The sequence below is a fragment of the Echinops telfairi genome, unplaced genomic scaffold (assembly GCF_000313985.2).
Source record: "Echinops telfairi isolate 266 unplaced genomic scaffold, ASM31398v2 ScPeMD7_18;HRSCAF=68, whole genome shotgun sequence".
Taxonomy (NCBI): Eukaryota; Metazoa; Chordata; class Mammalia; order Afrosoricida; family Tenrecidae; genus Echinops; species Echinops telfairi.
In genome coordinates, this window is record NW_022103915.1 from 97,706,265 (window position 1) to 97,717,330 (window position 11,066).

The 11,066-nt window shown below is 55.2% G+C and overlaps 1 protein-coding gene across 2 annotated transcripts in view; it reads left to right on the forward strand.

The window, feature by feature from the left end:
• Positions 1 to 6,803, forward strand: part of IVD (isovaleryl-CoA dehydrogenase) — a 19,649-nt gene extending 12,846 nt beyond the window's left edge. For both annotated transcript variants that reach the window (XM_004712704.2, XM_030884916.2), the window contains 8 exons: positions 1,647 to 1,740; positions 1,983 to 2,119; positions 2,745 to 2,841; positions 4,275 to 4,368; positions 4,777 to 4,858; positions 5,545 to 5,649; positions 5,756 to 5,828; positions 6,125 to 6,803. In XM_004712704.2, the coding sequence (XP_004712761.1) occupies positions 1,647 to 1,740; positions 1,983 to 2,119; positions 2,745 to 2,841; positions 4,275 to 4,368; positions 4,777 to 4,858; positions 5,545 to 5,649; positions 5,756 to 5,828; positions 6,125 to 6,258 (816 nt within the window). In that variant the 3' untranslated portion in view covers positions 6,259 to 6,803. The remainder of the gene's footprint in view (positions 1 to 1,646; positions 1,741 to 1,982; positions 2,120 to 2,744; positions 2,842 to 4,274; positions 4,369 to 4,776; positions 4,859 to 5,544; positions 5,650 to 5,755; positions 5,829 to 6,124) is intronic.
• The last annotated feature ends 4,263 nt before the right edge of the window (positions 6,804 to 11,066 follow it).

Here is an 11,066-nt window from a genome sequence, read left to right on the forward strand (position 1 = left end):
CATAATCCACATATCATACAATTGAGCAATTGGAGATGTATAACCAGCACCACATCTATCTTATAGCCCACCCCACCCCCACCATGGTTATATCGCCTTTAAACTGAGTTGTAAAATCACTATCAGTTCTAGTGCTCCCTCCCCACAACCAGGCACCATCTGATTTCTTCACCACCCTTTACTGTAGCACCCATATCGTCAGTGATCACTTCATTAGGGTTTAAGTATTGAGCAGGGCCACATTGTAAGAACTAATTATTATTAGATTAGGAGTTAGAATGAAGTGCAAGTTCAAAATCCATTTGTATATCTGAAGTTTACATATGATCTTGGTTCACTTTTAAGGCAGCAGCAGCACCGTGAGACATTTGGCCTTTCTAATTAGAGTATCATGAATCTAGCCAATGATAATAGAACTTAAAGCACGGTGGCGAAAATGAAAATATACATTTATAGGAAAGCTTTTTAGACTAAAATATATGGTCACTCACCCGGGTTAAAAACGTAAGTCACTGAACATTGTTTAAGAAAGCAATAAGGGTTAAACACAATACAAAAAACACAGTAGCCTTCATTCACTAAGACAACACTGTCAGCAGGACTAAGACCTATCACACAAAGTATGAAAACAGCAAGTAAATGGTAGCCTTTCAGTGTGTGTGAAAACCTTCCATTAGTAGTCTCACATTATTTGTCTCTTAGTGATGACTTCCTTCCCTCAGCACAATGTTCTCCAGGTTTATCCATGCCCGGAGGAGCTTCACAGATTCATTGGGAGTATTCTGTTGTGTGCACGCGTGTACCTTAGTTTCTCTGTTCTTTTGATGGGTGCTCAGGTGCTTTCTGTCATTTGGCTCTTGTAGGTAACGCTGCCGTGAACATGGCGGTGCATATACCTCTAGCTCATGGCTCGGTTCTCTAGGATATACGAGGGGACTTTAAAACGTTGCCAGGCAGATTTCATCTCATCCTGTTTTCCCACAAAGCTTTTGAAGCCCTCTCACAGATGAGTGGGATTGCTACGTCATTTGGTGTTTCTAACTTTTTAAGGATGCATCACAGTTTTCTACAGTTGTACTAGTTTACAGCCCCCGCCACACACACACACACATATATGAATAAATGCTGGGATGAGCTAATATCTTGCTGTTTTGATTTGCATTTCTCAATGAACTGATAGACAAAAGCATTTCTTCACCTGTTTGTTGTCCACCTGAATGTCCTCCGTATCTCAGTGTCTGTTCCTGTCTTTTGCCCATTTTTAATTGAAATCCTTTCGTTGATGAGGTAGTGACGTTTTCCATAGATTTTAGAAATGAATCCCTTGTCCTGTTCTATTTGTCACTGCCAATGCCCCCCACCCCCACCCCATGTATGGGTTATCTTTTCACTCTGTGGTGAGATCTTTGCCACATGTAAGTTTGTGCCTATTCTTCCCACGATGGTCTTTATAGTTTCAGGTTATACACTTACAGAGACCATTTTTAAGAAATGACAAAAGAAGACTAACTTCTCTTGCAAAGGAGAGTCATTTTCAGCCCGTAGGTGCTGGACTTCTCTCCTAGGACGGCATCTAGGTCGGAGAGAGAAGGAACCTTGTAGGGGACCCTGAAGCCCTAACGGGACTCTGGGGGGTTTCCTCACAGCTGATCAGCGGGGAGTACATCGGTGCCCTGGCCATGAGTGAGCCCAATGCAGGCTCCGACGTCGTCTCCATGAAGCTAAGAGCGGAGAAGAAAGGTGAGGCCACTCCTGGGGAGCTAGCATGGCAGTCTGTTTCCGTAAGGGTCACAGCCTCGGGGTGGGGTGGGTGGGGGGTTCTGGGGAACCCCAAGAGGTGGAGTCGGACTCCGAGGCAATGGGAGGGGGCAGCAGTTGGGAGTGGCCTCCGCTGGCTGCCCCCCGGGCAGCGCACAGCCTCAGGACAGTGGGCCGAGTGCCAGCTTGAGCCAACCGCCAACTGCCCGCCCGCCCGCCTGCAGGGGATCATTACATCTTGAATGGCAACAAGTTCTGGATCACCAATGGGCCCGACGCAGACGTCCTGATCGTGTACGCCAAGACCGATCCAGCCGCCGTGCCAGCTTCCCGCGGCATCACCGCCTTCATCGTGGAGAAGGTGAGTTGCTGTGTGTGCGAGCGTGTGTGTGGACCTGTGCCCAAGTCCCCAGAGTGTCCCGCCAGGGTTCCTGGGGGGTGGGGGTGGGGTCCCAAAGGCAGGGTCTAAGGACTCCACAGAAGACAGGAGAGGCGGGCACCCCAGAGGCAGGTAAGAGGCCTGAAACGGGCAGGCTGACTGAGTAAAGGCTGCACCTTCGGACACGAGGGACTGAGAACAGGGATGGGTACTAAGTGTTGTGGGTTTAGGCTGGGTTTTCAGATCTCGGGCTGGCTGAGGCCCGTTTTCTGGGTGAAAGAAGAAATCTGAAAGGGAGACAGGACATAATAGTGAGGGGGGGTGGCAGGTGTTGAGGCAGGTGAGGGAGGTAGGAGGCCGGGAGTCTGGCTTCGGCAGAGTTGAACGAATGTCGTGAAGTCTGGTGGGACTGGGATTGGCCTGGGCTGTTGTGGCTAGAGGTTCTGGAAGCGGAGTCCAGGGAAGGCCGGCCAAGGGCGTAGGCACTGATGCACCATGCAGGTGTGGGGGCCCGATGGGAAGGTGGACACCTTTGGGGCCTTCTCCTTCCGTGGCCCCTTTGGGAGGGCTCGTCTGTCAGCAGGATCACTTTTTGTCTCCTGTGAAGGGCATGCCTGGCTTCAGCACCTCCCAGAAGCTGGACAAGCTGGGGATGCGGGGCTCTAACACCTGTGAGCTGGTCTTCGAGGACTGCAAGATTCCTGGTGAGTGTGTTTGAGAGTGGGTCTGAGGCCTCCCCGGGCCCCTCGGGCTGACCTCACACCCTTCACTGAGGACAGAGACCCAACACGCCACCCACTGAGGCTTTCTCTGGGCCTCCGCCATGGGCCATGAGATACCCCCCTTGGTCTGAAATCCCCAGAAATATGCCAGAGCTGTAGGGAGTGCTGGGGAGGCTCGGGTGGCGTGTGGATTCTGGGCAGTGTTGTGCCCTCACGTGACTGCTCATAGCTCCCCATGTCCTGGCTGACAGCTTCTGTCACCAGCACCGAATGGCCCGTGTCCTGGACAGACTCACCCTGGGGGAGATTGCCTTGGCTCTGAACAGCCTGAGCCTGGGGGTGAACCCGTGCTTCCTCTGTGGGTACATATATGCAAAGAGCTAAAGTGCCCCCCTCCCCCCTGCTCTGTATGTGCTGACCAGTGCATCCCGGCCACAGGGAGGTCTCTGACCTGAGCCATAGCTCTCGCTATGTAAGTCGACTATTGTGACCCTGCTGGTGCAGTGGTTATGTGCTGGGCTGTGATCCACGTGGTCAGCAGTTTGAAACCATCAGCAGCTCGGAGGGAGAAAGACTGGGCTTTCTACTCTCATAAATAGTTAAAGTCTGGGACACCCCCGGGGTCACCATTGACTCAATGGCAGTGTGTTTGGTTTGGTTTTATGGCTGCCAGAGGTTACAAGATGACATCTCTGGCCATCCTCGTCCAGAGCACCCCAGCTCCCAGGCCACTGGGTTCTTTGAAGTGATGGCAGCAGGCATGTTGGGTCACTCTGAACAGAGGTGATGGCCATGTGGATATGGGGAGCAAATTTCTCAAGCTGGTGGCTGCCAGCAGAGTTGCACTGGCTCATGGGTAATGTGCCCCAACACAGAAACGTCTCCCAGACACTTAGTCTTTCCCTGAACTTCTCTGGGCTGCTGGGTGGGGCAGGCATTGACACCTCTGTGTGTGTGTCCAGGGAATCTAACTTTTCGCCCTGGCTTCTCAAGGGGAGCTCACGGAAGGAGCAGGATGTAAGTGAGTGAGTGTCTCAATTATAGCAGTGGTTCACTGGAGATGTTTAACAAGAAAAAGAAAAAAAAAACTAAGGAGGGGTATGGTGTCTTCCAGACCAAACCAGCTTCATCCGTATCCCCTCCCCACAGTGCAGGAGGGGGAGGGGAAAGATGGAACCACTCAGGGCTGGGGCCGGTCTGGCCAATGGTGTGAGGCTCCCTCCAACAGGCTCCTCGTGGGAAGCTCCGTATCTGACCAGCTTGATCCTCTTCTATCTCCAGAACCTTAGTTGAAGGTCAAGGTGACAGTGTTTTAGTACTTTTGTGTGGGAGCCACATGACCAAGCCTGGGACATTTTATGATGTGGGGTGGGGGTGGACAGCCCTAGTCCCCCTGACCTGCCCTTTCCCTGCAGCGATCAACATCCTGGGCCACCTGAGTAAGGGTGTGTACGTGCTGATGAGCGGGCTGGACCTAGAGCGGCTGGTGCTGTCCGGTGGGCCCATTGGGTGAGTGGGCGCCAGCCCGAGCAGCAGCAGCAGCCTTCCCCTCCCCTCGTGGGGCCAAAGGGAGCCACCACCCGGCCTGGTGCTCCATCCTTCATTCTTCACCCAGAAGAATCTCTCTCTTGGTGTTGGAGCTATGCCCTAGGGAGCAACACTGTGCCGTGCATGGGTCAGCTCTCTGTCCCCCACCCCCACACAGGCCCTGCCACCGCCGCGCCCGGCCTCAAGAGGCAGAGGCATATGACAGGGCAGTTGGGACCCTAGTGGGCATGGAGGACGAGTTTCTTACACTCCGAGTTGTGTTTTCTCCCCGGGCTCCAATTCCTCAGCTGGCTGACACCCCCCCCAGACCTCCCGCGCCAGCCTTCTGCTGTCAGCAGGCAGCCTTCCCATGCCTGTCTCCTCCCACAGGATCATGCAGGCCGTCCTCGACCACACCATCCCCTACCTGCACATGAGGGAAGCCTTTGGCCAGAAGATCGGCCACTTCCAGGTGAGAGGGGTGTTATTGGAGTTGGGGTGCACTCCCGATGGGGCTGAGAGTCTCCCAGCCGGGTGGACGGGGAAGCTCCGTGTCTGACCCCGGTGGGCCGCCACCTGAAACGTGCTTTCTGGCATCAGACTCGTTAAGGACGTTGCTCGGGCACTCTGGGTTAGGACTAATGGCACTCGCAGGCCCTGTAAGGTTGGCGGGGGGGGGACTCAGTGACAACCCTGTCATTGAACTGCTCCCTCACCCAGGGTCCTGAGTGACTGACTTGTTGGGAGTGGGTCGCCAGGCCTCTCTTCTGAGGAGCCTTTGGGTGGGCTTGAGTCCCCAGGGGTCCAGTTAGCGGAAGGGCTGGCGCTGCCCGGGTGAGGCAGAGTTGTGGGGAGCAGTGTCGAAGAAGCGGCAGGAAATGAGGACTGTGATGGGCGGTCCCGCAGGACAGTGCCCTGCAGCGAGAGCTAGGACCACTTCAGAGTCCACCGTGAAACGCAGCCCTCTGGACGCGCCCGCCACCACTCAGCCTATGCAGGTCCATCCTCCCTGCCCGGCTGCCCCACCCCCAGCCACGGCAGCGGAGGGGGCGTTCGCGGTAGCTGGCTGTTGGTGTAATGGGGTGGGGGGGTGTTTAGAGAGGAAAACGGCTGCAGTATATTGACATGATAACACCCCATCCACCTCCCTGTGCCCAGTTGATGCAGGGAAAGATGGCTGACATGTACACCCGGCTCATGGCCTGTCGGCAGTATGTCTACAATGTTGCCAAGGCCTGCGACGAGGGACACTGTACCCCTAAGGTAAGGGCAGACGGCAGGGAGGGAGAGGCTGGCCGCTGCCTAGCCCCGGCGGGGCTGCTGACCTCCAGCCTCCCGCCCTCCCCCCAACCCCCAACCTCCGCCCCAGGACTGCGCGGCTGTGATCCTTTACTCCGCCGAGTGCGCCACGCAGGTCGCCTTGGACGGCATTCAGTGTTTCGGTGAGTGGCCCCAGCCCACCCTGTCCCCGCTGCCTGTGCGCTGATCATGGGAGGCGGCCATAGCTGAGCAAGAGCCTTTAGGCACCTTCTGCCCCGCCCCGCTGAGGAGGAGGACAGGACCCTTCGTCCCCCACCCCCTCCTCAGGTAGTCCTCGGCCCGCCTCTCGCTGTCAGTTGCTGCAGTTTTATCGCTGGCTGGCTGGCTGGCTGGCTGGCTGGCTGGCTGCCCCTGCTTCCTTTGCCCGCTCCCCACCTCTCCTGTTGTCCAATTTTCTCTGCCCGCATCCCGGCTACAGGTGGCAACGGCTACATCAATGACTTCCCCATGGGCCGCTTTCTGCGAGATGCCAAGCTCTACGAGATTGGGGCTGGAACCAGTGAGGTCAGGCGGCTGGTCATTGGCAGGGCCTTCAACGCTGACTTCCACTAGCCCCTGGACCCTCCCCTCCCAGCCCTTCCTCAGCACCTCGAAGCCTTTCTTTGGACATGGAGACCTGGCAGCTCTCCCACCCTGCCCAAGGCGGCTCTGCAGACTGCGGCCCTCTGGTCAACCAGGAAAAGCACGCAGCTGCTCCAAGCGGACTCAGCAGGACGCATAGCTTTCCTGGGAATGGTTGGGATAGGTTTGGGTGACTCTTGCCCCTGCTCGGCCCCTTCTGGGCCTGATGCCACCGCCTGCAGAGCCGGCATCTGGGGCAGGCTGTGCCAGTCTTCTTTTGGCTGGAAGCCAAGCAGAAGGCCCAGGGCCACCGGTCACCAGAAGCCACCTACCCAGTGGGATTGGGATCTAAGTGCCAGCGCGCTGGCGTTGGGCCTAACACTCCCCTCGCACACCCCTGGGCCCTCTTGGTTTGCTTGTGGATATCTGTGATTCCCACTCCGCCCTCCCGGTTTTGACTGATTCTAGCTGAAGATGCCTTTCCCATCCTCTAGTCTCGGGAAAGAAAAATCCACGTGGCCCATTTCCATGTTGCAGAATGCCGTGTCGTCTCTTTTTCCCGAGAGTTCGGGGAGCCTGCTCCCTGCGCCCGTGACAGGGACCCCTTTGCTGGGTTGAAATCTCACCTACTGGCAGGCACTTGGGGAGCAGGGTATCGAAGGACACCTGTGCCCCCCCCCCTCAGGGCAGGGATGGTGCAGGTGCGTCAGCCCACCGGCACTGTGGGGTCCTGGTCACGGTCACGGGGCTGGCTGGCTCAGCTCCAGCAGAGACCGCTGGCAGGGTGGCTCAGTTTGTTAAAGCTGGCCCTGCCATTGTGTGCCAGACACGGTGTGAGCCGGAGTTTGGGGAGAACAGTCGCCTTGCTGCGCCTGCACCTGCGCCCGGCTCAGGGTGTGCGGTGGGAGTGGACACTCGGGAGTGGAGCTCTGAGCGGAGGAGCGCTTCCCCCCAGTTCTTCAGAGATCAAGAGAAACGACTTCGCAGGGTGAGGACAAGCAGGATCCAGGTCCTGCTCACGGTCCTCAAATCAAGGCCAACTCCTAGCAGCCCCACGGACAGGAGAGAGCTGCCCGTGGGTTTCCAGGACTGTCACTCTTTACAGCTTTCTCCCTTGGAGCGGCTGATGGTTTCAAACTTCCGACCTCGAAGCTAAAAGCCCAACGTGTAACCCGCTAAGCCACCAGATCTCACTGTGGCAAAAACAAGGGTGTTCTGAGGCCAGCCCGGAATCCCCCTGCCTGGTAGCCTGGTGGGAGACTGTGAGTTTGGGCCCACCTAAGTTCCGGAGAGGGCACTTGTTTTCTCTGCTCCCAACCCAGCAGCACCTGGTCTTGGCCTGGAGCCAAGAGCTGACCCCAGCTCCTGACCAACACCAGTCCACACCCCACCCAAAGCCGTCCCATCATGTCCCCACAGGCCTCTGTTGTGCTGGAGATGGGGGTGGGAGTGGTGAGAGGGCAGCTGGAAGGGCTGTGACACAGTGGGACTCTCGCCCAGCGGGGGTCGGCTGCGGGGACCTGCAATTTGAGGTGTGTAAGATCATCTCACGGATGCAGTCTGGGAAGCGAGAAACACTGAGACACGAGGGGGCTTCCAGAAGTTCATAGAAAACGATGGAATTAAAAGTAATGGAACTTCCCCCCACAAACACATACATAATGAAAGTACACGCATGAGCCTGCCCCTGGAATGGAAGCCCGGGGAGTACTGCTTTGGTCCTGTGGGGACTTTGCATTGTGAACACTCACTGGGGGAACAGATCCCTACAGGACCAGCCTGGGGCTGCAGCCTATCCTGTCCCACGGTTTCCTGACTGCCCAGTGGGATGGCAGCAGAAGCTAAGGGGACGATGTCTCACCAAGTGGGGGCTGGGCACCACCTTTTCACCATTTGGCCAACGGTTTAGGTACCATGGGGTTCCAGTGCATAGGGACCCTACGTCCAACAGAACAAAGCACCGGCGGGTCCTGCATCTTCACAATGTTCCTATGCTTGAGCCCGTTGCTGCAGCCATTATGTCAACCCATCTTGCCAGGGCCGCTCCCTTTCACTGCCCTCTACCGAGCAGATGTCCTCCCCTGACAACATGCCCAAAGCCCATGAGGTGAACTTTCGCCATCCTGGCCTCTAGGAAGCATTCTGGCTGGACTACTGCAGAGGCAGAATTGTTCTTTTGGCAGTTCTCGGTACTTTTCCATTCTTTGCCAGCACCATAGTTCAAATGCATAGAGTCTTCAGCACAAAGGAAAATGCCGATTCCGGCTCCCAGCTCATCCTCTGTCCTCAAGCCCATTCTGACTGAGCGGCCCTCAGAGGACAGAGCAGGGCCCCACGGGGTCCCCAGGCTGTCAGGCTAAGGGAGCAGTCAGCCTTACCTTCCTTCAGTGCCTGGTGGGTTAACGCAACACCTGACTCCACAGTGCCAGGAGGTCCTTCCCGTCCCACCCTAATGAACGCATCTTGGGGGCAATTTTGTGGCGCTGCAGCCATTTGGAACAGTAAGGGCGGTTCGGTCTGAGGCTCAGTCTGAGACTCGATTCAAAATGCGCAAATCCAATGACACAATTCCTTACCTGTGTACTCAAGTCCTTGGATGCATCACTTCCTCGGTCCTCACGACAACCTGGCGTGGTAGGCAAGGTTGAGCCCTTGTGGATGACTGGTAAGGTGCGCTGTCCTGCGCTGCGCGAACCGGCGGCGTCTGAACCAGCCACACCCCATGCTGGGTAAACCCGCCCGCCATGCCCGGCGGTGAGACCCAGGACACAAGGGACCATCTGTGGGGACTCCCAGTCTATAGGGTCTTCCCGATGTTTCCTTCCACGAGGCCCCGTACAACGCTCCACCCACGCGCCCGGCCCGGCTGGGGAGCGGCTCTCAAGCCGCGCGTGGAGCTCGCCTGACCTCTGCCGGCCGGCGGCGGTGTCGCAGGCGCGCGGGACGCGTGCCTCTCTGGCCTTGTCCACCCACTCCAGACCCGGGACCCCACGCCCCGAGTCAGGACTCGAGAGGTCCAAGGACGTTTTAGTTCGCCAAATGGGGGCACTTAAAAAAAAAAGTCGGCAATCCTCTATCACCAACTTTTTATTCAAGGAAGGTTGCTTTTTTAATATTTTATGTTTGGGGAAAATACATACACAGCAGAGGCCGCTCCGGTCAGCGACAATGGTTACATTGTTCACGTTTTGTCACCATGCACGTTATTTCTGTTTTGGAACCATCACATAGATGCTTTAATTGCTGACCTTTTGTTCTTATGTAATTTTCCAGAAAAGAACAACACGTAAAATTGGTGACAATGTTTGCTTTTTAAACTAAATTTTTATTTAGTTCCAAGGTGCCTTGGGGCCATCACTGAAATTCAAGATGTAACAATAACTCAGGGCCATAGTCCTGGGGACTCTTCCAGTTTCCTTAGGTCCAGTGAATCTGGATTCTTCAACAATTTAGAACTCTGTTCCACATTTTTTGCCCTAAGGACACTGGAAACATTTTTTTGAAGGAAATAAACAGAACAAAAGCCTGTGTAATTTATAAAATTTTGTATGTTACATGTTTTGAGTTTTTTAAGTGACAGTTTCAAAGGATTATATATCACTTTCACTGCCAGAAAGTTGATTTTGACTCAGAATGACCTCAGAGGACAGGGTAGAGCTGCCCCTGTGGGTTTCCGAGACTAAATCTATTGGGGCTCGTACAAGTCTTATCCATCCATTGTGTCAAGTACATTTGGTGCCATCGTTCTCAAAACATTTGCCTTCTACTTGAGCGCTTGGTATCAGCTCCTCATTTTTCCTCTCCCTCCCCACCTCACCAGCCCTTGATGATCTATAAACTATGAATATTTTGTCAAAGAGCCTTGTGCTTCTCCAGTGGAGCAGCTGCTGGTCTCAAACTGCTGACCTTGTGGTTAGCAGCCCAGCCCATCACCACCGGGGCTCCAAATATATGTTCCAAGGCCCACTCCTCCGGTGAGGTCACTGTAGTACCTTGGAGCCATTTCTTTCAGTACTGGACTTTATATCTCCAAATGATAGGCTTACTTGATGATCTTGGTGTAAATGCTTCAAAAGATAGCTGTTGTTTCTAAGTGCATGCATTTGATTTATGAAAAGCTGGAGCTCTGATGGCACTGTGGGGAAGTGACGGGCTGCTAATCACAGAGTTGTCGGTTCAAACCATACTGTTTAGAAACTCTAGGTAGGCTCGCCACAAGTCAGAGTTCACTGGACGACAATAGTTCTTTTGAGTGCTGGCAAGCCCCAGCCCGTGGACCCATGCGTGGAAGCCTAGCATCAGACAGCATGTCTCTGGCCTTCCCTGCCCTTCACCTCAGTGCTTCCCAGCGTCCAGGGGCAGCGGCAAGACAGGGGAGTTCAGAGGTGGGGGCTCTTCCTCTGTGCTCCACCAAGTCCCCCAGCAGGGAACAGTCCCTGAGCTGGCCCTCTCTGGAAACACGTGTGCATGAGCTTCTGCACCAGGCCAGCCTGAGATCCCCTGCATATTTCTTGGACCCAACACCTCCCCGAAACACACCTCTAAGATCTAAGGCTTTGCTAGGCAAACCTGACTCTCTGACCTGCCTTCCTTGGCCTTCCCCTCCAGAGGCCTCTCTCCTACTTCCTGTCTCCCTCTGGCTGAATGCTTTGTCCTGGGTGCCCCCCTGCAGCTTGGGTCTGCACTGGAGCAAGATGAGGTCGTTTGGTCCATAAACATCTATACTGTCAGAGGCCCTCTATAGGGTCACTATGAATGAGAAGCTACTCAATGCGGTGGGTGGGTACCTCTGCCCCAGC